The sequence below is a fragment of the Dipteris shenzhenensis genome, chromosome 17, assembly GCF_047967505.1.
Source record: "Dipteris shenzhenensis isolate YYH24624 ecotype China chromosome 17, Dip_SZ_1.0, whole genome shotgun sequence".
Classification (NCBI taxonomy): Eukaryota; Viridiplantae; Streptophyta; class Polypodiopsida; order Gleicheniales; family Dipteridaceae; genus Dipteris; species Dipteris shenzhenensis.
Genome location: NC_141612.1, coordinates 4,397,453 through 4,424,928, shown reverse-complemented (window position 1 = coordinate 4,424,928; position 27,476 = coordinate 4,397,453). Strand labels below are relative to the sequence as shown.

The 27,476-nt window shown below is 44.4% G+C and overlaps 1 protein-coding gene across 1 annotated transcript in view; it reads left to right on the top strand.

Annotated features, from left to right (window-relative positions):
- Nucleotides 1-1,400: 1,400 nt before the first annotated feature.
- CAP1 (cyclase associated protein 1) overlaps nucleotides 1,401-27,476 on the top strand; it is a 57,935-nt gene continuing 31,859 nt past the window's right edge. Inside the window, exons 1-6 of the mRNA XM_087388229.1 lie at nucleotides 1,401-1,788; nucleotides 4,476-4,644; nucleotides 4,840-5,229; nucleotides 5,342-5,498; nucleotides 12,968-13,077; nucleotides 13,265-13,320. Of these exons, the coding sequence (XP_087244355.1) occupies nucleotides 1,474-1,788; nucleotides 4,476-4,644; nucleotides 4,840-5,229; nucleotides 5,342-5,498; nucleotides 12,968-13,077; nucleotides 13,265-13,320 (1,197 nt within the window). The 5' untranslated portion in view covers nucleotides 1,401-1,473. The remainder of the gene's footprint in view (nucleotides 1,789-4,475; nucleotides 4,645-4,839; nucleotides 5,230-5,341; nucleotides 5,499-12,967; nucleotides 13,078-13,264; nucleotides 13,321-27,476) is intronic.

Sequence of the window (27,476 nt, the reverse complement as noted above, 5' to 3'; positions counted from 1 at the left end):
GAGGGCAGCCGAAGAGAAGCCCAAGTGGTTTACATTTGGTTACCTAAGGGGGATTACATGCACACCACTAATGGCATCTTTGGATGGAAATTTTGAAATAGAGAGGGAATGAGGAAGCGGAGGTTTCATAGACACAAAAATTTACACGCGTGTTGCACAATCAAGGCTACGTAAAGACATATACACATGTCTAAATTTACTACTATTATTTTATTAGGAAAGAGTTGCCATGTGGTACCCAAAGGGGAGAGCAAGCCTAAATTTAAGAGTTTGGGTATGTATGTGCATGTGTGCATGTGTGTCTGTCTGTGTGTGTGAGTGGAATAGTCACAAGAGAGAATTTTTGTGTGTATGAGAGACAGAGACTTGTAACAAGGATGCATGCATGTATGTGTGTGTAGATGTACACGAGAAAGACAAGCGGGGGAAGGGATGTCTTGTGTTTGAGTGTCCATGTGTCCATGCATATGAGAAAGACACTGAAGGGAGAGAGAACACATTTGGGTGTGTGATGGAGAGAGAAATATTATATGAGCACTAAGAGAGAGATTACATATTTAATAAGTGTGAGACATTCATTCTCACGATAATTCATGCATATGGATGTCTAGCACATGTGCATGAGAGAGAGAGAGAGAGAGAGAGAGAGAGAGAGAGAGAGAGAGAGAGAGAGAGAGAGAGAGAGAGAGAGAGAGTGAGTAGCGTGGGGGGGGATTTTTGTGCGAATGCTTTGCCCCTTGATCAACATGACATGGCGACTCACACTCATCTAGCTGAATCATTGAGTACACAGGGCATAGAACCAAGTGAAGCGGTGCCTACGATGGAGGGCGTCTTGAAACCTGAAATTTTATTTCTTGAAATTAAATACATTTTAAGATCCCACCTTGAGACCTAGTGGAGCGGGTCTCTAACTCGTGGTAGACGGGTCATGCTACTCATACACACACACACACACATATGGATAGATATGAGAGAGTGTGAGTGTGTTTGGAAGTTTGGTTTAATGAAAGGCTTTTGAATTATTTTACAACTGAAGATTCTTGAATATGTGTGTGTGTGTGTTTCACAAATTTTCTCAAAGTTTATGAAAATGTGTGTGTGTGTTGAATATGAATGTGTGTATGTGTGTGAGAGATTTTCTTAAAATTCCTTAAAGTTTGAGATTTATAAATGAAAACTTGAATTTTATGAAAGGCAATCTATGATTGCAACTTTGAGACCAAGGGGAGCGGGTCTCTAGCCAGTGAGGTTAATCCTCTTGTTTTTTGGAGAGCTTTGGGAAGGTGACATGTGTAAAGAGGGAGTGTAGAGCTATCTAATATATTGTGTATAGTATATATAAAACGGGGGGACATAAGGAGTAGAGTGTAAGCATCATAGTATGGGGACAGTATAAGTGCATTTGCTGAGTACATTGTAAGGCATAGAATAGATAGATTTGGATGAAGCTCTGTGGTGTTCCGTCTTTGAATGCAAAGGCCAGCTATGGCGGACCTCCAAGCCTCCCTCACCTCCCTCGTTCAACGCCTTGAAGCAGCTGTCTCTCGCCTCGAATCCTCTCGCCCCACCTCCCCTCCCCCTCCTCCCCCTCCTCCTTCCCTTGATCCATCATCTCCTTCCCTTGATTCATCCGTCACTGCTTTCGATTCCCTCATCGATTCCGCCCTCGCTCGTGTCCTCGCTTCCGCTCAGACGATCGGTGGTCAGGTCCTCCAAGGATCCCAAGCCTTAAAGGACGCCTTCGTTGCTCAGCGCGCCATCGTTCTCGTCATCTCCAAGTGCAAGGTTGGCTTGCCGATATATCATCTTGGAAACCGTGCTTCAAACCGTCTCGAATTGCGTTTTCTGTGCGTGCTAAAGCCTTGGTGCTCCACCGTGTCCATTGACGTATCTTAGATCGCATTTTAGACCTTTATAAATATGAATGCTGTCCAATTAAGTACGATCTCTACGATCGGATCCTGCTCCTTTGAAAACAGATGGAGCATTAAAGATCCGATCCGATACTTAGGATTTATCTTTTGTCGCGGAAACAAAATTTGAAGATCTGCTATTGCTTGTTAGTGTGTCAATGCCGCGTATATCGACTTCTAATGCCCCGGAGTAGGGCTGATCTCAGAAGTTGATGAGTTCACGGTTGGGCGGAGTTATTATTTCTGATGATCGCACTTCCTTCAACTGGCTTACTTTATATTTTCGCCACTTCTAGAAAAGTCCAGCTCGCCATGACTAAGGAACATCGATGTTCTCACGGATTACATGTCATATGCATTTATCTCGCTTGTATTGTTACTGTGAACATTTCTACTCGTCTTTCTCACATTAGAAAACTTTCGAAACCTGGGTAATACACAGTCTATTTACTGGCTTGCACACCCTCTTGGTTGTGAAGTACACATAAGTAAAAAAAGTATTTGATTCCGTAGTTAAACACTTCCGCATGCGTTCCTGGGACGCTCTATCAGTCTTCCAGTGCGGGATACCCTCTGTAGTCATTCATTGCTAACAGGATGTGTCCTATTTGCTGCCCTATCTCCTCATGTGCATAGCCTCTTGTAGGCCCCTTGTAGGTTCTTGGTGGCTGTTGGGATATTAAGGTCCTGAACTCTCTAGAATACCTATGATGGCCTCCAAGGGACCTTTTTATAAGGGAGGAGGGTCTAGTCTGCCCCTGCGCTCTTTGCTAGCCAACCTAATCTGTGGGCGCTATTACCACAAACGTTTTGTGAAATGTGCTTTGCAGGTTTCGAATAGAAACGTTTCGAAAGGATGTAAAATATTGAATACAAAACCTTAATATCTAAGGTTGGTCAATATATAGAGTAGGAGGAGAAAGATGTGAGGTTTTAGAGGTGACTCCCTTTCTATGTCATAGGTGGAGATGGACACTAATGCAGATGTTAGTGCGTGCATAATCAAACCACACCTGGGTGTCAGTGAGTGGTAAGGGGGACCATCCCTCTAGAAATTTTGCCAAAAGTCCATAGAGTTGTTACTGAACAGAATGTTCAGTAGCTCCTCCTCGTTTCAGCGAACAAAGTCTAGTTCTTTCTGTGTACCAGTTGACGGTACTCGTGTAGCGTCTCTGGTTCGCTCGGAAGACTTCACAACAAATCTACTGACCTCGGAATCAAGTACTGATGCATAAATTTTGGACATGACATGTCCAATCATAATGGTCCTGTAGTTCTTCGGAATCATGGGATCCCCTGCCTTGTGAATGGATGAGATAGTGTTAATTGTCCAGGTGCGTGGAAACCCCAAACAAACAGCTTAGCTAAGATCGGGGCTAAGACGTTAATCCCATATGCAATGAACTCATTGCATAGTCCCTCATGATCCTTCTTCGGCCATTATGAAGTTTCATTGCGGCATCCTTTACCCCCCCCCCTAGTGAAGAGGGTGCAGGATGTGGGGCGTGGCATGTGTGAGAGGTTAGGGGCTGGCTGATTGGGGATATCATAGAGTGTGCGTGCATAATCAAACCACACCTGGGTGTCAGTGAGTGGTGAGGGGGACTGTCCCTCTAGAAATTTTGCCAAAAGTCCTTAGAGTTGTGACTGAACATAATCTTCAGTAGCTGCTTCTCGTTCTGGCGAACAAAGTCTAGTTTCTTTCTGTATACTAGTCGACGGTACTCGCGTAGCGTCTCTGGTACGCTTGGAAGGCTGTTTTTAGTTTCGAATCTAAGTTGATGGCGTAAAGCCTTACACTCATCATCGTACCAACTATTATAGGGTATGGTCCTGGGGGGTGGTGGGCGGGTGGTGTGGGGGAAAGCGTGAAGAGCAGCCTCATGTGGTGAGCGGGTGGCACGATCCTCTTATAGGGGTATGAAGTCAATGTATGCGAGAAGTATATACAGACGGCTAGAGTAGGCAGGTGAGTGATCATGATCAAATCGTATATCATGGTATGTAGAGTAAGAACTCAGCGGGGTGGGAAGTGCTGTGCGACGGGGAGTGGAGATGCTAAAGAAAAGATAGGTATGATCAGCCCTTGGAGGGAGAGGTGCTACGGTAAAGTTAGTGATGCGAGATGTGAAGGCAGGGGGTCCCATGATGTAGTCAACAACACTGGAGCCTCTCCCATGTGGAAAGCACGTGAAACCACCTGAGGTGGGCCATCTGTCAAGACCATTATAAATGATGAGATCATGCATCCTGCCGAGGTCTAATAGGGCCTGCCCATGAGAGAGAGAGAGAGAGAGGGAGAGCGAGAGAGAGAGAGAGAGTATCATTTTACAAACATGAGAGAGAGAGAGAGAGAGAGAGAGAGTATCATTTTACAAACATTCCTAATCAGCTTTGTGTTTGTTGTTTCTATAAGAACACCTTTGTAAATATATTGAGAATTTAATGTACTTGATTGTGGGCTTGTTGATCACTTAATTGTGAATCTGTATTTGAATCAATTCACAAAGTACTGACATGTTGCTGATATCGTTTTATGGCTGATTGGCATTTTAAAAGCAACCGGATGCTGCTGAATTGCAAAAGCTGCTCAAGCCACTTGGGGATGCACTCACAAAAGCGTCGGCATTGACAGAAGGCAGAAGGACTGATGCATACAACCATTTGAAAGTTATTGCAGAAAGCTTGTCAGCTCTGACATGGGTTGCTTTTACTGGAAAAGATTGCGGTAAGTTGGTCCATGATAGCTGAAGTGCTTACAGGAAGATCCCTAACCTTCATTTGTGATTTCTTTTTGTTTTCTCTGTACTATTTGTTTCTGTGTCATTGTTTATAGCTGAAGTTTGTTGCTTGTCAGTTCCTTTGGGCCCAATAAACAGACTAAGGTGTAATATCTCAATGATTACATGTATGTGATGCTTAGGTATGAGTTTTCCTGCTGCACATGTTGAGGAGTCTTGGCAGTCAGCTGAATTTTACAACAATAAGGTCCTAGTTGAATACCGGAACAAGGATTCAAATCATGTAGAATGGGCCAAAGCTATGAAGGAACTTTTTGTGCCAAGTCTAAGAGATTATACAAAAAAATTTCATGTAACGGGACCTGCTTGGAACCCCAAAGGTATTGATTGTGATAAGTTCTCATTAATCAAGTCTGGCTCAGCTCCTCTGCCTGCCCCCCCACCTCCACCAGGGGCTCCCCCCCCACCACCTTCAGGTATTGCTCCAGCTGCAGCTGATAATACTGGGGGATCAAAGCAAGGAATGAATGCAGTTTTTAAGGAACTCAGCAAGGGGGAGGCTGTAACATCAGGTGTGTGAGTTGTTGAGAGTTTGACAATCATTGCAGTTGGCTTGCTTTTCTTAGGAACTCTTTGTGATACATTTCTGCTAATTTATTGAGCATTGATTTACGGACCATGTAGGACTGCGGAAGGTGACCGCTGACATGAAGACCAAGAATCGTGCTGATAGGACTGGTGCTGTTCCAGCTGGCAACACTAAGGGAGCCATTGATGGTGGTGCTACTACTGCCATTCATAAATCTGGGCCTCCAAAGTTCGAATTACAGATGGATCGCAAGTGAGCACTCACAATTATATCTATCATAATTTCACACATACAGAGAGAGAGGTTCATGAACGTTTGCAGATGGCCAAAAGGGCCTAGGATGAGTTACATCATGAGAGAAAAGCTTCCCTACTAGGGGAGGTAGAGCTGTCCAGCACATAGAAGGAAAAATATACTCTAAATGTGTATAAAGAGTGATCTGAGTTTTGTGTGGGCCTAATTGTGTGTGTGTGTGAGAGAGAGAGAGAGAGAGAGAGAGAGAGAGATGAAATGGAATGACCGATGTCCGCTCCAGACCTAACAAAGGATCTAAGGGAAGAGGAAAAATTGGAGTTACAAAGTGCAGCTCTATGATGGCTGCTGCAAATCACATCAAAACTACAATCAGAAGTTGCTTGTTGAAGCTGGACAAGGGATGTGCATGCCTAGCTGATCTGACCAGGTTAGATGGCATTGCCAAGGCTTCGTTTTGGTACTCTAAGGTATGAGCCAAGCTCTCATTCCACTCTCCATGGCTCTCTGCACCTCCATGCATGTACTAATGCATGCACGCGTGTGCATACGGGTGGACATTTATTATATAACATATATGCTAGCAGAGATATCTCAATGACTTCTAATTTTTTGAAGAATGCTATTAAACACTAGGGTGCGGTTGGTAGAATGCCCGAATATGGGGACACTGTGTATGCACATGCATGTACTAATGCATGCACGAGTGTGCATGCGGGTGGACATTTATTATATAACATATATGCTAGTAGAGATATCTCAATGACTTCTAATTTTTTGAAGAATGCTATTAAACACTAGGGTGCGGTTGGTAAAACGCCCGAATATGGGGACACTCTGCGTGTGTGCATACACATTGAGAACTTAAACATTCAACATGTGTAAGTGTGATTGTGCCGGGTGTCATGAAGGACGCCTTGGTGTGCATTGTATAAGAAGCATCGCATCACTCATACAAATGTCAAAAGCATTACATCACCTCTATAGCTACCTCTTCGGCAGCCACAGTCCACATTGTGACAGATGGGTCCTTCTAGACCTTGTGTGGGAGTCCTATCTCAGACATATCCTCCCAAATGGAGGGTTAATTCCCTAATAATCCTCGATCCTCAACTTGTGCGATGACTCCTTGAGCTCACCCAAGGCATTCATCAGTGCATGTGACAATTGGATTTGAAGTATTGGGGATCTCTTCGAGTGAAGCCATCTTTTGTCCCTTGGAGATCGTTGACTTAGTGGCGGGTTCAATCCAAGATTTGGAGGTATGAAGATGTAGGAGGCAATGGGGAGAAAAACACAAAAAGCAGGTCCCACGAGGTCTAAAAGCATGGACAAGGGGGGCACCTCTTTAAAAGGAGGGCCCACGAGATAAAAAAGGCACCAAAAACACCCGATTTAAAAAGAAAGCCTAATGGTAAAAGTAGCTTTTAGAAAGCAGGCCCTAGCTTTTTGCTAGGCCTATTTTATAAAAGAAAGGCCCTAAGCCTCCCAGATTCATTCAAGAGTTGTACTCAGCTTCATGCTCTTTTTAGAGCCAGTTGTACAAAGTATTTTCTATTGCAATAGAGACCTTCGGGGATTCCAGCACTTATTTCTAGGCCGTAGTGTTGCGGGTGGTGCTTCTCTCTTCTCTTTCCTTGTGCTCTGTCACGAAGTTCTGTGGGATAAGTGATTGTATATTCATCTTTGAGCTTTCAGTCTGCGTTTGATTATTTCTATCACGAAGATTTCTTGTTTTTCTATCTATTTTGTTATGGAAAAGAACCGCTATTGGTTTCAGTGGTATCAGAGCATAGGATTTCCACGTTCCTTGGTGGAAACGGTCCAAGGCTAGAACACATCTGTGAATCAAGGTGAGGCGCACCTGTTTTTGTATCAGCTCGAGTGCTGGAAGGTGGGGCGCTCTTGTTTGTGAACTAATACACATCTAGGACTGTGGGACAGTCCTGTTCGGAGGCTCGTTGCAGCACTAGGAGCTGAGGCACATCTTTTAGGAGGCACAAATTCGTCTTGGCCATACGTCTCCTCTCTCTCTATGGCCCTATCTCTTGGGCTGTTTACTTCTTGTCTCTGCTGGGATTTATCAAGTGGGAAAAATGTTCATCCTGTCGTCATCCTTGGTTACATGCTTCCAATCTCTTGCTCAGAATTCTTGAAGCAAAAAGCACTTGCTTTTTACGAAAAGCATTTGCTTCTCCCAAAAAAGCACCCGCTTTTCACAAAAAGCAACCGCTTTCTATGCACACGCGACCTTCTTTTCTCCAAAGCCGCGCAACGAAAAGTGACAAAAAGCAGCAGTTGCTATTTCGTTTTTCTCATCATGGATGCGGCCTCTCAGCCCTCACAAGTACAAGCGCCTAAGCATGATTGCGAGATGAAGGGGAGAAGGTCCTAGGATGAGGATTCCTATCGAGAACTATTGGCTGAATTGGCAAAAGCAAGAGAGAACCACTTCTTAGTGAAATCTTGTCATTGGACAAAGTGCTTTACAAGGAAAGAAGCGTGTTGTTTCCTTGATTGTTTCAGGAATCAATAGCCAAGCACACAAGATTGCTTATACATATATATGTGGTCCTAAAGTATTCCTTGATGGGACAAGCTAGTAATTCTGAGTTATAATTTCAGTTTTGGAGGATTCCAAGTTATTGTACAGGAGTGATATAGTCTCTATTATGGAACCAATTTTCTGTGACCTATGTGGTCAAGGCTATGGACTATTTGTTTGGTCTCATCAAACTTTTGTATACATAATACTAGGACAAAAGAATCTCAAAGTTATTATATCCAGTTTATGGGTTTGAGCAGCTTATGCCGAAGGGGAGAAGTGTCAGAGACTACTTGTATATCTTTTATGAATCGAAGAGTTAGGTCCATGACAGATTCAATATCAGACCCTTTTTGACGGTAGTATGTTCAAAGTTGGCAAGTTGATAGTCATGCGCCTGATTTTACGATCTTCAATTAGGGAATTGAGTTATGATAACTAGTCATGAGAATCAGTTATGTTATGGAGGATGAGATGATCAAGTATCTAATCCTTATGGTGGAATTCCCTGTGGTCATTATTGACCAAGTATTTCAGTTTCAAGTTATATTATCTCAGTTCCAGAGGAGTTTTAGTTATGATATTCAGCTTTGTTGTTTTCTTGTTAGGAGCATGACATGCTCAAGTACCAGCCCTCAATATGGCAGAATTTTATGGTCATTATTGACCCAGTATTTTCTTCAGGATTCCATTATTCAGTAGTTTCCATTGGGATATGTTTTATACGAGAACTCTTATGGTTTCTCATGGATTATTATGGCCAAAGCAACAGAGTTTCGCAGTCATCAGTCACTTATATGTCCTTTTGGAAAGTTTGAAGTTTATCTCTGAGTAGCACGGTAAGTGTTTGGTAGCAAGAAGACCATTGAGAATTGGAGCACTTGTGTAGCTAATGGAATCTATTTCAGAATAGTTCTTTCTAAAGCCATTCCAAGAAGAGGTTCACACTACTTGGAAACAGTATTAGTATATCTGCCAACAAATCATTCCATGAGAGAAGACTCGAGGGGTTTCTCAAGAAAAGAAGTCAAAGAAGGCTCCAAGAAATATACAATTCTAGGTATCTCTTTCATGTTGATAAAGTTTGCCTTATGTTTATTTGAGACCTAACCCTCGTATGGCAATATAAGGAGAAAATGGGACTTTTTTCTTGAGTTTGTTTGAGGAAGACACCTCTCATTAATGAGAAGTCAATGAGTATGATATGCCCAAATATTGTCCATGCGATTTATGGCTTCCTTTTTATTCGGATTTAAGATGGAGTTGCAACCAAAGAAGCTGAGGGTAACACAGAGCCCGTGGAAGAAGCAATTATTTTAGAACTATCTCTAGTCCGGCTTTTGAAAGTCAAAGGAGTAGTCAACTCCAAGTGAAAGGGGCATGGATTTGCAAGGAAGAAGGACATATAAGTACCGGATGGGAAACTTCTCTGAGTGTATCTACAGACATAATGTTGCTTCTTAGAAACAGAGATGTCAAGAGCTTTGTCATTCCACGAAATTTGGACCAAGAATTTTGATATGATCGAGAATGGCACGAGATCGAAAGGACTTAGGTGGGTTGATCATAGCAAGAGGATTATTGCATTGTAGTGGCATGAAAAATGCTTGGATGGAATAATCAATCCCAGAACCAGAAAGAAGGGCCTATGGCTGCCCAGTGCTCTTAAAGAGCAAGAAATGCAAGAAAAAAATGACCTATGGCTGCAAGTGCTTCTAAAGAGTAGGAAATGCCAAAGAAAAACAAGAATCTCAATACGGAAAGTAAGCGTTTTAGATGCAGAAAGGGGGCGTGTGGTTGGCTAGTGCCCTGGAAGGCCAATCGGCCAAAAGGAGCAAAGAATGCCACAAGACCGATCTAAGTCAACAATCGGAAGTTACTAGATTCCAAGATCCAATTTAGATGGAAGAGATGGACTAGATCCTCCAACAAATAGACTGCATACTGTACAGATAAGAAAAGCGCCCAGAGGCAAGTTTATGTGTAGGTATCTTGCCAAGTACCAGAACTATTAGGCAATTGGGGATGTCACCAAATTGGTTCTTGTCCCAAGACATATTATTGCATTGACGATGGTCAAGAAAGTTAACTTTGGTTAACTAAAATAAGCTTTGGTTTACTTTTGCTAAAGAGAACTGTGGGGATGCCCATAAGGGACCAGGATTAGTCCAAGAACTAGGAATGCATGCATTTTGCTAACCTCTAATGGATTAAAGTGTTGGAACTTGTTTGTGCAATGTGTAGGACCTAAGAGTGTAAAAAGGACCCAAGAGTGGGGAGAAAAGCACAAAAAGCAAGTCCCACGAGGCCTAAAAGCATGGACAAGGGGGGCGCCTCTTTAAAAGAGGACCCACGAGATTATAAAGGCACCAAAAGCACTAGATTTAAAAAGAAATCCTAAAAAGCTTTTTTTGTGTGTGTAAAAGCAGCTTTTAGAAAGCAAGCCCTAGCTTTTTGCTAGGCCTATTCTGTAAAAGAAAGGCCCCAAGCCTCCTAGATTCATTCAAGAGTTGTACTCAGCTTCATGCTCTTCTCAGAGCCAGTTGTACAAAGTATTTTCTATCGCAATAAAGACCTTCGGGGGGGTCAGCTCTTATTTTTGGTACCTAGTGTTACGGGTGGTGCTTCTCTCCTCTTTCCCCGCGCTCTGTCGCGAAGCTCTATGGATAAGTGATTGTATATTCATCTTTGAGCTTTTTGTTTGTGTTTGATTATTTCTATCACGAAGATTTCTTGTTTTTCTACCTATTTTGTTACCGGAAAGAACCGCGATTGGTTTCACTCGACAAACAAAGCCTTCACTTATCGGCACAATTGGTGCACATAGCATTACAATGCAGTCTTCAAAGTAGCTTACTATGATTGGGCGGAGTTTATCAAGGATCCAAGTACATGGCCCGGCTTCACGTCCAGTTCTTTGAGCTGGTACAAGGGACCACTGAGTTGGTTGACCACTGAACAAATTACCCCATGCAAGTGTCCATTCAGCTGTAGGTTTCAAACAAGGACTGGATCAAGAAGTTTTGTCATTGTCTTTGGTCTGACATTGTTTATGGATTTAGGCCAACAACGTATGGCAATGCTTATGAGCTCGCTCAAAATTTTGAGCTCATAAGCAACGATCAGAGTCCCACAGACCGTCTCAATAAGAATTATTAGGATACCTCAGGGCAAGCATATTCCAAGACCACGAGCACCTTACTCAACAAGGGAGTAGTAGCTGATGGTATGTGGCTTTCTCAACGTGGAGAAGTAGAGGCACGACAAGGAGCGTCTCTATTATCACTACCATGTGCATGGTGCATGGCCACGATAAGTGGCACTATCCTATTTGCAATGTGCATCCTCTAGATAGATCCCTCTGATTTGGAGTGATGATCAAACCTTCGCACATGGCTTGTATACAGATGATGTATTGATATAAAGAACCAAGTACAGACTCTTGTACCAACACGTATAGCACATTGTTGCTGAGTTGAGGTACCAAAACTGGCTCGGTATGCTATTCCTACTGAGGTAGTTGACTCCTCTCGGCCATGCCCCCTATAGCCTTCAGTAGCTACAGTGGATGAGTCTCCTGCTCATGCTCCTTGCACCACAATAGGCTCTTGTACCTGAGAGTAGATCTTTCTCTTCGTGTGCTCCTGGAAGGTCCAAAACTGCTGCAGACTGACTCCTCCTGATCACCAGATCTCCCATTGCTCTTCACCGTCAATGGTAGAATTTATGGGTAGAGAAGGCAAGTGCGCTCCTTATAAATGGGATAAATGCCCTCAGAACTGGCTGACCTGCAGTCTGCATCTGCCAACCTACAAAGTGCCTACCAGCTGTTTTTGACCCGACTGGATCTGCATGCTGGCATGCCAACCAGTATTGGCAGCCTACTGGCTCAACTGAACAGGCCAACCAGCTGCTACTGCCTATAAAATGAAATCGTTTAGACTTCACGAGCAGTTGTAGCTTGAATGAAGAGATTTGGACTACTTTTTGATTAGCCTTCTCCTTTAGTGCTAGCCTTCGTCATGGCTGAGTTTGCCCTTCCACCTCCGGAGTGCCGACGGAAACTCAGTACGAAGACCTTGTATAAATGGATGCTCAAGTATGTGTGGGTGTGTGGATTTGTATGTGTGAGAGCATACTTTTATACTATGGTCTACCCCCACTGTTGTGCGCTGATGACGTCAGTGGGGATGTCATAGTAGCTAGTCCCTGCTATGCGTGATGGAGTTTATGGTTTTCAATCTTATGAGTGACTATTGTGAGATTGAAACTGCACTATGTTGTGTTTCTAGAGGATGAGTTTGGGAACGTTCCTGGATTCATCTAGGTATATGCTACTGCCTATAAAGCCTATATCCATGCTGACCTGGTGGTTCATGTGACCGCCCAAAAATGATTACAAAAAGGTCTTCTCTGAGCTGCCCATGTGGGCAGCATGGTTACTGCGCACATGGCAGCCCTAATCCATCCCCCTTCATCCCGTTTGTCATCCCCCCCCCATGTCCTAAATTTACATGAGTCATAATCCAGGATGTCTTAAGCTCATTTCAAGCTATCTTTTCAAACTCTTTCATGTCCTCGTATATAAAATATAGTTTGTATATTAGTTAGTTAAGAAATTAAGGAAATAACAGGCATGGAAAATTCTGTTTGTGAATGTATTCTAACACATTCCATGTTGCCGAAATTCTAGCAACGATGATCTGTTAGTTATTGCTTGTTGTACCTATTTTTTTGGGTTTCTACAGCTACCTTCCCAAAGGTTTCAACTTGCTTATTATTGTGAGCTTTTCCTTGTCACGATTGGTGATTATGTTCTTATAAGCTTGTTCTTCTTATTACGTTTGGTGGTTATACTCTGTTACATTGGGGGGCAAGGCTATCCAGAGCTATTGTCACAATGCCCTATATTTTGATTATGCAGGTGGGTTATAGAGAATCATGCTGGAAATAAAAGCTTGGTTATAAGCAAATGCAACGCTTGGCAGTCGGTCTACATATTTGGCTGCAATGACTCTGTGATACAAGTTCAAGGCAAGGAAGTTGATGGCAGAGCCATTCATGTAGACTATGCTTTCATTTCCTTAGAAGTCAATATAAGTTAATCTTAATGTATGCAAAGGTACTATAATCTTGTTTTGTGTAATTTTCTTGGTCTTTGTTTGACATACAATGTTAAATGTCTTGCAAGAACTCACTGTCATGGGTTTTTTTGTTTTAGGGAAAGTGAATAATATCACGATGGACAAATGCCGCAAGACTGGTGTTGTATTCAAGGTAGCTCTTCATATCCATGCTTGCTTATTTGCATGCAATAGGTACAAGATACATGATTATCGAAGAACAATGTCCATGGATGTGCTCTCATGTCACATAGCATGCATGTCATGACATGTGCGTACCAGTGTGTATGTTCCCTTGACAATGCCTCATGGCTCCTCTTGTGCTACATCTGAACTAGCTTGCTGCTGAAATTAGTCTCGAGACTTGCAACCCATGTGAAGTGAGGAGTAAGTCGCAAGAGTTGGTGGTATATGGAGTAGGTCTACAAGGTTTCTGAAGTCACCTAGCACATGGTGGTCTTGGTCTTTGATCTTTTGACGAAATGGCAAACCATGAGTGCACGTTTCCTAAGACTCAACCACCTCCCTGCTACATAGAGTGCATAGTTGCTTATTAGTGTTGGAAATGGAAGTGAGAGAATGCGAGAGAATGGAGCTAAAGCAAGCTGGAATGAAATTGCAGCAACAACAATGAACTACAAAGCTAGGGTAGTCATAGAGATGAAACCCTAGAATGAGCCCTAACTAGGGTTAAAAGATGTGTGGTGACTAACTCACCCACAAACTCAACCTCTAAGTAAGGTTAGGGGTAAAAAACCTTAATGAAGGGAAAAAGTGCACCTAGCCCCCTATTACATAACATTGGCCACTGCCTTAAGAAATATAAATATTTCTGACACTCCCCTGCAGTGATAATGTTGCAATATACAAGGTAAACATCGATCACCAAATGGATATAAGTTTAAGCTTTGCGAAAAGCCTCAAACTTTGGACGAGGTAATGCTTTGATGAAGAGATCTGCCACATTCTATAATGTAGCGCAGAAGACCAAGCTGATGTCCGACATAATGATAATGAATTTCAATGTGTTCGTACGAGCATGAAACATAGGATTCTGTGCCACTGTAATGGCACTCTGACTGTCAGTGAGAATTGGAGTAGGCTCTTCCAATGATGCATGAAGATCACCCATCAAACACCTCAGCCAAATACACTCGACAGTGGTCATGAAGGCTGCCATGTACTCAGCCTCACATGAAGAGGTAGCCACTGTAGAATACTAAGTCACCCCCCTTCGGAAAGAGCGAATCAAGAGTTCGATTCCCTACAGATAACGGAACACACGCTTCACAACTTGCCCATGTGATGTCTTTGGATTGTGCATAAATATACTCAACTGGGACACTGCATACTGAATGTCAAGATGTGTTGCATAAATAAATAAGGCATCCCACAGCCTGGCTGTAAACAGAGGCATCAAAAGGTTCACTGGCATCTGAACCGACAGCTTAAGCCTTGGCAAATACGTTACTTTCAAGAAGCATCATAGTTGCAAGTAAAGAAGGCCCAATCATGCTCAACAAAATGAGCAGAAGTATCCTCAGAACCTGCATGATCAGCTGAGCCTGAAATTGCTATACCAGACTCTTTCTCGCATCGCTATCAAAGTACCATGTCTTTGCCTTCTCATTCATGCTGAAAATACATTACTTCCAAGAAGCGTCATAGCTGCAAGTAAAGAAGGCCCAATCATGCTCAACAAAATGAGCAGAAGTATCCTCAGAACCCGCAAGATGAGCTGAGCCTGAAATTGCCATACCAAACTCTTTCTTCTTCTCTTTTGCAAGCCTCTTGGGGCATTCACTGATGTGATGAACATGCTTTTTGCAATAATGGCACTTGCCTTTCTTGAAAGGCTTTAAGGCATCCTTTTTATCTTTCCCACCTGCATGTGCATGTCCAGAACCACTACTAGAGACATGACTTGGTTGAACTTTCTCTTCGCTGAAAAAGCATGCTCCCCACTACGAGAACGTGAAGCCATATTCTTTCGCGTCTGCTCCTACTGCAACAAGGGTGCTACCAATTCTTTGAAAGGTGAGGCGATTTTGGTTCCCTCGCATCGAAAGGTTGAGAGACATATGAAAATAAAGATAAGACTCGGGCAAGTAATTTAGAGTAATGGTAACAAGCCGTGGGTCTGGAATGACCTCATCAATGTTCAAGAGTTGTTCTCGTAAATCTTCAATCTGGGTGACATGTTCCTGTATAGAATCACCCTCATCCAAGTGCACATTATCAAGCTCTTTGCACAAATATGAGATTCTCGCCTCATTATGAGCTCGATACATATGCTCCAAAATATCCCAGGCTTCTTTAGTAGGCTGGTAGGACCTAATATGAGGGACAATAAACCTCTTGATATTGAGTGAAATCAAAGACAAGGCTTGAGCATTACGAGTATTCCACCTCCTTTGCTTAGGAGTAATACTTGCAGGTGCTTGCCCAACCGGGGCAGCTTGTTGTCCTTGTTACCCACGACCATCACCACCACCACCACACCCCCCCCCCCCCTTTGTTGTGGAGGAGTACTTGGTGCTATAGGACCGGGACAGGCCTCATCACCCGTAACATAATCCCACTCACCTTTGGCAACTAACAGATTGCGAATTAAAAAACTCCAAAGAGGGTAGTTGGTGCCATCCAACCGATCCTCTTGGGCAAGCAATTGAAAGACATCATTAGGATTTTGCTGTGCCATTTCAGTAATCAACAAAGTTCACTTGCTGTGAACACCTTGCTCAAGTAACAGATATCATTGTGAAAGCCTATACTAGGCTTGAGGATGTCCCTCAAATACACCCGAAAGATCCGGTGCTGGGATATTTGCCGCAATCTCAAAAGTTTCCCTAAAAAGCCAGTGGTTGAACAAGGCATAAACCCAACTAAATGCTCGATTGTACCTGCAAAGGCAAACCCCAGTTCAACAAATACAAGCGATTGAGAGGGAAAAGAGCTCCCAATGCAAGTAGTATCAGAATCGCAAGTTTACCAAACCAAAACCCAAGCAAACGGGCTGCAAAAAGCCTCCAAAAAGAGCTCGAAGATGGACTGAAAATGATCTCCCAGAACTATATGTGCTTTTCCTTAGCAAGCAAGAAATGACTGATTTTTATCTATGTTTTGAAGCAAACAGCAAGTCCCCAACCGTATGGACTGAAAATGCACCTAGAGGTGCAAAATATGAGCTGTCCTTGCACAATACTGCTTGAGACACATTCAAAACAGCAAGGAGAAGTTTCCAGAAGCTCCAAAACAGTCCCACGAGTGGTAGAAAAGCTTCAAAACAGCAAAACAGTCCTGAAAGACACCTCGAAAAGCGTATCCAACCTTGAAAAACACCTCGAAAAGTGTGTTCAGCCCTCAAGAAATAGGCGCCCAGCCTAGGAATGATTGCTGCGTTCAAAAATCGGCAACAAGTCCCACAAAAAACAGGTTCAGCTGACTGTTTTTGTTCAAAATGGGTCCAAAATGAGGTCGCCCAACCTAGAAGAAGCTCCCAAAGTGCTCAAAAAGAGATGCCCAGCCTTGGACTTGCAATAGGGGGTGGTGGCTGGTCCAAACTAGCTCGAAATCTGCAAAGAAACCTCCAAAAACTGGTTACCTAGGTCCAAAACAGTGCAAGAACTTCTCCAGAAGTGGCACCCAAGCAAGAGGACCCTGTAGGAGGTGGCTGCCAGCAAAACGAACCGTTTTGGCCAAGTTCTTCTCAACAAAAGTGAAGCTAGAGGGTGTGAGAGCCGCAGGGAGAGGCGTGGGAGCAATGCTCTGATACCAAATGTTTGGAAATGGAAGTGAGAGAATGTAGCTGAAGCAAGCTGGAGCAGCAACAATGAACTACAAAGCTAGGATAGTCATAGAGATGAAACCCTGGAATGAACCCTAACTAGAGTTAAAAGATGTGTGGTGACTAACTCACCCACAAACTCAACCTCTACGTAAGGTTAGGGGTAAAAAATTTTAATGTAAGGGAAAAGCGCCCCCTAGCTCCTTATTACATAGCATTGGCCACTGCCTTAGGAAATATCCTTCCATCTACAGTCTCCACTAATAATTTGTGTGACTCTTCTATCTGTCTCTCTTGGTTAAAGATGCTTCCATTACAATAGGTAAAACATTTGGATACCACGCTCTCCTCTACTAAATGTCGGTATCCTTACTTGCACAACTTCAGAGATGGGAGGTGATGGAGCTGGAGTACACAGTGCCTCAATACTGTGGCTCTCTTCAAGTGATGAAGAGGGGAGAGTCAATTGTGAATGAGATGGAAAGTGAGAGTGCAACTCTCACTTATATAGCCCATGCAATAAGCAGTGCTACGCCGACAAACCCCAGGGCAAAACCGAACAACAACAAACATGAGCTGACTTGTAGTCGACCTGGGGGCGTGAGCTGCCATGTGTCAGTTGCACCACTTTATGAGCCGACTCCCACATCAACTGCTGACTTTTCCATGTCATATGCAGACTTCAATGCCAGTTGCTGACCTTCCCATTGCACATGTCAGCATGTCCGTACATCATCTATATAGGTACGTAGTGATTTCGCTTAGATCCATATGATTTCGTTGAGATCCATCTGAGCCACGGAAGCAGCATGCCACATCAACATCTTGTGGCTGTGCCCTTCCGCACCCTATTGGATGCTTGGAGATGTCCTAGACACCTTGGACCTATCCTCTACATGCAGGTTCTTCCTTCCTTCCTCTTTATGTCATGCTTCCATAATAGCAGATACTTCTACTGGAGCTTCAAGTCTCTCTTGACTGTCATGCTCTTAAAGCACAATGTCCCTATTGACAACATTTTTCTTGGTGGTTGGATTTCTAGAGCCGGTATCCTTTCGACTCCACATTGTATCCGATGATAGTACACACTCGACATTTTAAATCAAGCTTTGTCGGCATTTAGAACCAAAGACCTTAAATGCATGACAGATGGGTTTTTATTTGAGTAGGCTTCATGGAGTCTTTCCTTAGTGTCTTTGCCAAACTCATCCTAAATAGGTACATGGTAGTGTGCACTACTGTTGCTCAAAAACATTTGCCAAGTCCTTTGTCGATAAACGTTGAACTCGCCATTTCCATAATGTATTTGTTCTTGCATTCTGTTACCGTCATTCTAAAATGGAATATGATTTGTAGCCAGCTACATTTGATTGCCCTCGACCTTTAGAACAAATCAAGTTCTGCTAATAAGAGTTCTCCCCTATTTGTTCTCATTATCTTTAGTTTCATTTTCTAGCATTGTCAGCCATTCCTTGAACTTGTCAAATGCCTTGTATTTCTTTTTGAGGATATTGGGGTTTGCTCGTGCAGTGTGGATGGACTGACTTGTGGTCTTTTTGAGGTCGTGTTCACTTGTGTCTGATAACATGTGAGAAAGAAAGAAGAAAGAAAGTTTATTAAAGCTTTCGGAAGACTGATGGGTCTATGAGACTGTGAGAGTATTGATACAAACAAACTGTGAGGGTGGAGCTACTAAACGAGCATCCACACCAATGCAAAATGCAAATCAGTTCAGCCAAGTGGAACGGCGGGAGCATGAAGTTGGCGATAGAGTGCTGTCGGCTGCTCACGGGCGTGGTCCTGTGTCATCTCCTGGTCATAGCTCTGCGCCTAACAAGGGCTAGAGTGACCCCTACCGGCCGAGCTCCGACTCTGAATAGAGGGGGGATATCCCCAAGTGTAATATGTGCGTCAATCCTCTGTATGAGTTGTCGTGTTGCTGGCTCTGGATACCGATCATGTCGGGGCCTCGTAGTATAAGGGTCCCCTTGCTGTGGTTGGAAGAATCCCGTGATCGAGCTCTGAGAAGGGTCTACCAAGGAGGAGGTCTGCTACTGTCTCCGTGATCGAAGTAGACACTCACGGTGCCTGACTGCCTCATGGATGAAAGCCGCCAAGCATCTGTGGTCTGGATAGGAGAGAAACCGGGACAACACCCCAAAACTCTCTCTGAAGAGGCAGTAGAAGCGTCCTCGGATCTCATAGTAAATTGGCACGTGAAAATGAAATGCTCCTTCGACTCACCTCTTGTGTGTCACATAATGTGCATGTGCGCCTCTCCTGGGGTAGACTCTCTACCTTGCCACTCTCAACGCACAGTCTATGTGAAAAGACCCGAAACCACCCAGTAGAGATCCTTAGTGTGTGGGGTAAGTGAATCTGCGTATATCCTAGTGGGTCAATGAAACCCTCCTCTGTGATGTGTAAAGAATGATCCATGTAGAAGTTGAGCTTCACTGGAAGCTCGCTCTGTCCCAACCAGGTCCAGAATGTGTGTAGTTGTAAAAGATCCTTGCGGATGATGTGGTTGACCTCGTGTGACAAGAGAAATGTTGCATCCAGTTGTAGTGGGGATGACCTAAACTCAGCCTGAATAATTTGGTGAGGGACAGACGGCTTATTGCGGATATGAGAACCTGTAGTCGCTCCACACGAGCCCACTCTATATTTGATAGATCCGCCTCCCAACAAGGGCTACCGTACATCCCCGTTGGACGAACCAAGGAGTCAAACAACAATCCCTTAATCCGTGGATCCTGAAAGTGTGAGCGGAAGCATTGCCTCTCTAATCTAGCCAATGAAGTGTATCCCTTGCTCAGGCGGGACTGCATCGCGGGTCTCATGGTGAAGATAGGTCCAGAGAAGATGTAAGAAATCCTAGATTTACTATATTTAGAACAGTGCTAAGGAACAGAAAAGAGACTGAGATAGCAGAGAGCAAAGGAATAACTGTATTGCTTGAATGTCTGTAGGGTGGATGTGATTGTCATCCATACAATTTGGCCTCTCTTATATAGAGAGTGAAGAGTCACACATGAAGAGGTGTGTACTCCAAAGGGTATGTGCATGAAGAGGTGTGTACCCCTTGTGAAGGGTGTGACCCTTGATGAGGGTACATTACAATAGGAATGTCTCTTCATTAGAATGTCTCTTGTGAAGGGTTATGTCTCATTAGGAAGTGTCCCGTCGAAAGGGCAAGTGTCCCGTCGAAAGGTCATACCCTTCTACAAGTGTCCATTCATTAAACCATCCATAAGTCTAGAAAGAGAAAGGAATACGTCACAGATCGTGACATCCCCTCCCACTCAAAAGAAGACCCTGGTGGAGATAATGAACCGATGTAGAAAATATCATGGTAGATGCTGAAAATACTGCTGTAAAAGTCAGGGTACTGCTGTAAGTCTTCATCAGACTGCCAAGTAGCGTCGGAGTCGTCCAGATCTCGCCAAAGAACAAGGAATTCCGTGATAAGTCGATGTCGAGTCTCTCGCTGTCGATGGTCCAGAATACGCTCAGGAATAAGGAGAACATAATCGTCTTCGATTTCTGGGACATAATCACCAGCAGGAGGTACTGCTTCATCGCCTGGAATGTACGTCTTTAGCCAAGAAATATGAAATGTTGGATGGATTTTACCCCATGATGGTGGTAATTCCAATTTATAACTTAAAGGTGAATTTTTCTTGACGATCCGGAAAGGTCCATAGTATCTTGGTCGCAACTTAGGAAACACAGGCTTAACCGTCTTATAGCGATGTGGAGCTACAAATAATAGCACCATGTCACCAGTGTTAAATTCGAGGTGACGTCTATGTTTGTTGGCAGACCGTTGATACCGCTCTTGCGCTTGTCGCATATGATCCCTGACTTGCAGTAGAATGTCTTGCATTTCTTGAACCAGTTGATCAGCTAGGGCCACTCGATGTTGAAGTACAAAATTTGTTGGTACAATCGGAGTGTGTCCATAAGCTGCTTGGAATGGAGTCATGCTGATGGCGCTATGGAAAGAGTTATTATAAGCAAACTCGAGGAGTGGTAGATACTCTTCCCAGGCTGCAAGGCGTGACTGAACATAATGTCGAAGCATTTCTTCCAGAACTTGGTTGACTCTTTCAGTCTGTCCATCTGATTCTGGGTGGTAAGCTGAACTGAACAATAGAGTTGTACCCAAAGATTTGAAGAGTGAAATCCAAAAGTGACTGGTAAACTTAGGATCTCTGTCGGATATGATATTCTTGGGTAATCCATGGTGTCGGAAGATGTGTTGTATAAAGAGTTTGGCTATGTCCGGGGCCTGTGCACTGCTTTTGCAAGCAACAAAGTGTGCCATTTTGGACAAGCGATCAACAATTACCATAATCTGAGTGTTACCTCGGGAAGATCGTGGTAGTGTTGTAATGAAATCCATGGAAATACTTTCCCACCTTTCAGTTGGAACTGGAAGAGGCTGAAGAAGTCCTGTTGGAAGTCGTCGACTTGCTTTCATTTGTTGACATGATAGACAAGATGTAACCATGTTGATGACATCTCTTTTCATCTGAGGCCAGTAGTATGTTGCACTGAGTAACCGATAAGTCTTATTGATGCCTGGATGGGCAGCATAAGGAACTACATGATGCTCTTTTAACAAAAGACGTCGAACATCCTTGTCATGTGGTACACAGACGCGATCTTGATAATACAGAAGGTCGTCCGTATAAGAATAGGATGAGAAAATCTTCTGTTCGGAAGTCGAAGGTTGATCTTTGGAAAGAACCTGTACTGCGGTGCCGAAGTCTTTATCATTGAAATACTTTCCTTTGAATGAATTCGGAACATCCACAGATAATGTAGAGATTGCCATGGCTGATGCTAGAGGTAACCTGCTGAGAGCATCTGCAACTACATTGCGTAGTCCTCGTATGTACTCAATGGTCATGTGAAAGTTGGCCAGAAACTCAACCCAGCGTGCTTGTCGAGCGTTCATGACTGGCTGAGTAAAGATGTACTTTAAAGAGTGATGGTCTGTTTTGACTACAGAGTCGGCACCCATGAGATAATGTTTCCAAGAGCGATAAGCATGTATAATAGCAAGAAACTCCTTATCATAAACCGGATATCGGGTTTGGATATCAGAATGTTTATGGCTGTCAAAAGCAATAACTCTGCCTTCTTGCATCAAGACTGCTCCAGTAGCGATGTCGGAAGCGTCGGTCATGACCTCAAATGGAAGGTTGGGGTCAGCAATAGCCATAACTGGTGTGGTAGTGAGTGCTTGCTTGAGTTGTTGGAAACTATACTCTGTTTCGGGAAGCCATTGAAAAACTGCTGTGCTTTTCAATAATTCGGACATAGGAGCTGCGATTTCGGAAAACTGATAGACCTTTGTATGGTAGAAGTTTGCCAATCCGAGAAAAGAGCGGACATCATGAACATTCTTAGGAGTAGGCCAGTTTCGGATTACCTCGACCTTCTTGGGATCCACAGAGATGCCTTGAGCCGAAATAACATGTCCCAAATATTCGAGTTGGGTCTTGAAGAACTCACTCTTCTCAATGTTGATGTAGAGAGAATTTGCGCGGAGAACTTCAAAAACTCGGTGAAGATGTTGTTTGTGCTCATGTAGGGATCTGCTGAAAACGAGGATGAGGTAAACGATGACGAACTTATCGAGGAAAGGCCTGAAGATGTCGTTCATTAATGTCATGAATGTGGCCGGGGCATTGTTTAACCCAAATGGCATGACCAAACATTCATAGTGTCCATACTTTGTTCGAAAAGCTGTCTTGTATTCATCACCTTCTCGTATGCGAATTTGATGATAACCTGAACGAAGATCAATCTTGGAGAATTGTGTTGCATGTAGAAGTTGATCGAAGAGGTCATCAATGCGAGGCAATGGATACTTGTTTTTGATAGTGAGCTTGTTGAGGGCTCGATAGTCGATGCAGAGGCGCATAGACTTGTTCTTTTTTTCCACAAGTAGTACAGGAGATCCGAAAGGGCTGCGACTGGGCCGAATGTGACCTTTGTCGAGTAGCTCGGTGACCTGTCTTTGGATTTCTGCATTTTGAGTGTGAGAAACCCGATAAGGAGGTTTCGACGGTGGATTACTGCCGGGAATAAGTTCGATTGGGTGATCCACTGGTCGTCGAGGTGGTAACTGCTTTGGCAATTCCTGTGGAAAAAGGTCCAGGTAGGGCTGGAAAAAAGGCTGGTTGAGGTATTCAGGAGGATCCTTAGCTGGTGTCTCCTCTACTGCCGTAACCAACAGAAGTGAAGTCTTTGGTTGGCGTTTACGAACCCACTTCTTTACTTGTAGTGCAGAGGCAACTGGGGTTGAAGGAGAATCCCTAGAACCAGTTAGCTCGATAAGTTTTCCCTGGTGGACAAACTGGATAGTATGGCTGCGAAAGCTGATTGATGGATCATAATCGTATAGCCACTGTTGTCCGAGTATGACATCGTACCGAGAAAGAGGCATAATGTCGAAGTTTAACTTGTCCGTATAATGTTGGATGCGAAAAGACAAGTTTTTGATCCTGGTGTTGCACAAGAAAGTTGTTCCATTTGCAAGTTCAATCTGATAGTCCATGAGGCTAGGACTGGTGGTCAACCGAAGTTTATCGACCACAGAACTGGCTAGGAAATTATGAGAACAGCCACTGTCGATGAGGATGGTGACCGTTGTTCCACGAATCGATCCTTGAACACAAAGTACTTGAGTGGCCAGGGAAGGTTCGGGGTTGCTGGCAAGGCTGAGGTGGATGGTATTCGCCATTCGAACAGCTTTGCCTTTCTTGTCTTGTGCTGAGGTAGCATCTTCTTTTGGGGAAGTGCTAGGTTCCATGTTAGAGTTTTGCTTTGGTCGCTTGGGACAATCGAACCATCTATGGTCGCCTGTACAGATGGTACAAAGTCCTTTTGTGCTGGAGTTGTTCTTCTTGTCAGTGGCCGCACCTTTATGTTGGGGCTGTCGGTAATGACTTTGTGAAGAAGAAGAAACACGATCCTTGGGGGAGTGCTTCTGTTGGAATCCAGCAAATGATTTCTGAGGCTTCTGGGGATCTTGAGACTGTCGCTGACCTTGATTACCGAAGTTTTTTCGAAACCTGGTGTTATCTTGAGGGCGAGCACCTTTGGCCATAGGAGAGTTCTGTGTGCGATTAGCACTCTGCTTCCCTGTGTTGAGGAAATCTGTAATGCGCTCTGCGTAAGCAATAGCGCCATCTGTGGTGGTAATATTGGCTTTAAGAACATCAATGCGTAACGAGGGTTGTAAGCCTGAGATGAAAGCATGAAGGCGATCATCCTCAGTTAAACCATCAATCTCTAGCACCAATGTGGTGAACTGAGAGATATAAGAAGACAGGGAACCCGTTTGCTCCAACTGTCGAAGTTTTGATCGTGCTTGGAAGTCCGCATTGGCAGGTACAAACTGCTTACGGAGCACGTGTTCAAAACGTTCCCAAGTTAACACACTTTTTCCGTCCTTTAAGCGTCTTTGCCACCATAGAAATGCTGTATCCTTCAGGAGGGAGGCTGCCAAGGCGATCTTTTTGCCTTCCGTGAGGTCAACAGTGTCAAAATACATGCGCATTTTAGCGAGCCATTGGTCAACAGTTCGGCGATTACGTTGACCAGTGTAGGCTTCCGGAAGTTTGACGTCAAGTCGCTTTGTTTTGGAAGCTTGAAGTAATCGATAGAGAGTACGCAGTTCAGTATTTTCTACCTCGGGGGGGAAAGAATCCGCATCGTCGTCGGGTTGCGTCACGTCGTCCTCTGTATGTGCTGGACTACGAGAATCTTGGAGTTGTTGAACTTTTTGAACCAGGTCGGAGATGCTGTCCTGAAGCTGAGATATTTGAAGTTGCAATAGAGATTCACTTTGGGTGTTGCCTTCAGGGGTCTTTTTGGGACTTGATTCTTTAATCTCGGGAGAGGCTTCACGCGAGCGGTGCGACATGTCGGAAATCCCTGTGAGAGGCGCGAACTTGCGCTCTAGTTTGAACCATCCCTGAAAGAGGATTCGGGCTGCTCCCTGAGGTTGCTCATATTGGAGGGGGCAGGCGAGGCAGGATGGAACCACCCGTGGAAATCTGGTAAGGGAGGTCCTGTCGGAGGTAACACTGGAGATTCCGAGAAAGGTGTTACTGCTCGTGATAAGACAGGGGTAGGTAGCAGAGTCCACGGATCTGAAAAAGGGTAAGGAGCTGCTGTCGGAAAAGGAGGATATCCAGGAGAGGGAGTGCCTTCAGAATGTAAATACTGACTTGGAGAAGGTACGCCCTGTAGAGGAGGATATCGGGGAGCTGAAGGAGGTGGAGAGTACCCTGGGGATGCCGAAGGTGAAGGGTAGAACTCTCTCCAAAAATGAACAGCAAACTCCTGAGGAATATCGTGTTCCAGATATCTTCGCGTCTCGTGGAACACAACCTGTACTGTGCTGAGGAAATAATGTAATTGAGGTGCCTCACGCAGAAGGTAGAGGATGTGATCCAAGTCACTCGGAGGGCACGTGACACAGAAGACCCAAGATGCAAAGGCTCCAAAATGGGCTGGCTGTGCAATTTGAACACGATATTGTGTAGTAGCAGGTGCCTGAGGTGTCCTTGAATGGCCGGGTGAATTACCAGGGGTTTCCATGCTTTAATGTGGATTCTTTCATTTGTAATTTGTTAAAAAGAATCCTGAAAAAGCAGATTGGAAAGACTCCACCTGGCAATACTTTAATCTGCCAAGTAATTGCGTAGAAGAAGGCTGCAAATCGTTGTCCGGAGGTCCATGTTGCAGTGTTTTGCGAGGAGTGCTCGAGGCTGGTCTGGTCCGGGCTGTCAACGGGCTTTCTTCATTGCGAGAAATGGCAACTGGTGCTGAATTGGCAGGGTAAAAATGGCGAAACAAGGAGAGGCAGCAGCCTGTCAGGAAATCGGGTATGCAGGACTGCAAATAAGGAGTAGTCTGTCAGCGATCATCGCGAGGCAAGGGCTGGCTGGCAGCGCAATGTCGAAAGAGGGCTGTGCAGCGTCGGAATGGACGTACTATCCGTACGGTGTGTACGGGCCAGGATTGTACGGCCTGTACGGCAGGCTGTACGGACTGTTCGTCAGGCTGTACGGACAGCGCAGGGCAGTACGGATGGCGCAGGTTGTACGGACTGTTGCGCAGGGCTGTACGGATGGCGCAGACTTGTACTGATTGCTGCGCAGACTTGTACGGATTGCTGCGCAGGCTGGTACGGAAGGTTGCGATGGCTGGCGCAGACTGCGGGAGATCCGTACGGCCGTTTTTTGTTCTTTGTGTTGGCTGGAAGGTACGACGATTCGTTGGGCAGCCTAAGGGTTATTTGCCCCAATATTAAGTTGGGGGTTAGGTTAACCCTAGGGTGGTTAGGGTAAACCTAGGGTTAGGGGATGGGTTTAATTTTTATCCCTTTTTACCCCTCTAGGTTCCCTTTTGTAGGTACTTGGGCCTAGGAGGTGTGCCTATTCGAAGGGGTGTGACCCTTGGAATAGGTGCACCTGTTCATGAGGGGATATGTCCCTTTTGTTAAAAGGGGTGCGACCCTGCATGAATAGGTATGTCCCTTTGCCCACGATGGGGTATGTCCCATGAGTGAGGAGTCGAGACTCGTCACCAAAAGGTGTGTCCCATGGTGGAAAAGGCGCGTCCCTTGGTTTTGGGACAGCCCAAGCACCTTAAAGGACACGATTTTGGTCGTGTCCATTCACATCAACTTGTGATGTGAGGGAGATGGAGAGGCCAGGATGACTTTAGGCGTTTAAAAATTTTACGCTCATCCTCTCCATCTCTTCCATGCACTATGTGCACGGATGTCCTTCTAGCGGCAAAAATGTATCAGATCAGCGCTAGAAGGTGGGGGGCATTTCCTACAGGCAGGAGCGAATTTTGCTCTGATACCACTGTAAGAAATCCTAGATTTACTATATTTAGAACAGTGCTAAGGAACAGAAAAGAGACTGAGATAGCAGAGAGCAAAGGAATAACTGTATTGCTTGAATGTCTGTAGGGTGGATGTGATTGTCATCCATACAATTTGGCCTCTCTTATATAGAGAGTGAAGAGTCACACATGAAAAGGTGTGTACTCCAAAGGGTATGTGCATGAAGAGGTGTGTACCCCTTGTGAAGGGTGTGACCCTTGATGAGAGGGTACATTACAATAGGAATGTCTCTTCATTAGAATGTCTCTTGTGAAGGGTTATGTCTCATTAGGAAGTGTCCCGTCGAAAGGGCAAGTGTCCCGTCGAAAGGTCATACCCTTCCACAAGTGTCCATTCATTAAACCATCCATAAGTCTAGAAAGAGAAAGGAATACGTCACAGATCGTGACAGAAGATAACACCAAGGTATGTATATGACGAAAGAATCTCAACAGGTGACCCGTCAAACATGAACAGCTCTTGGCGCATAACGGCTCGAGATGTATTGAAGATCATGACCTTGGTTTTACCAAGGGTAACCTTCAAATCATGGAACTCACAAAAGAACTGTAGGGCATCAAGGTGTCTGCGAAGGCCCTTT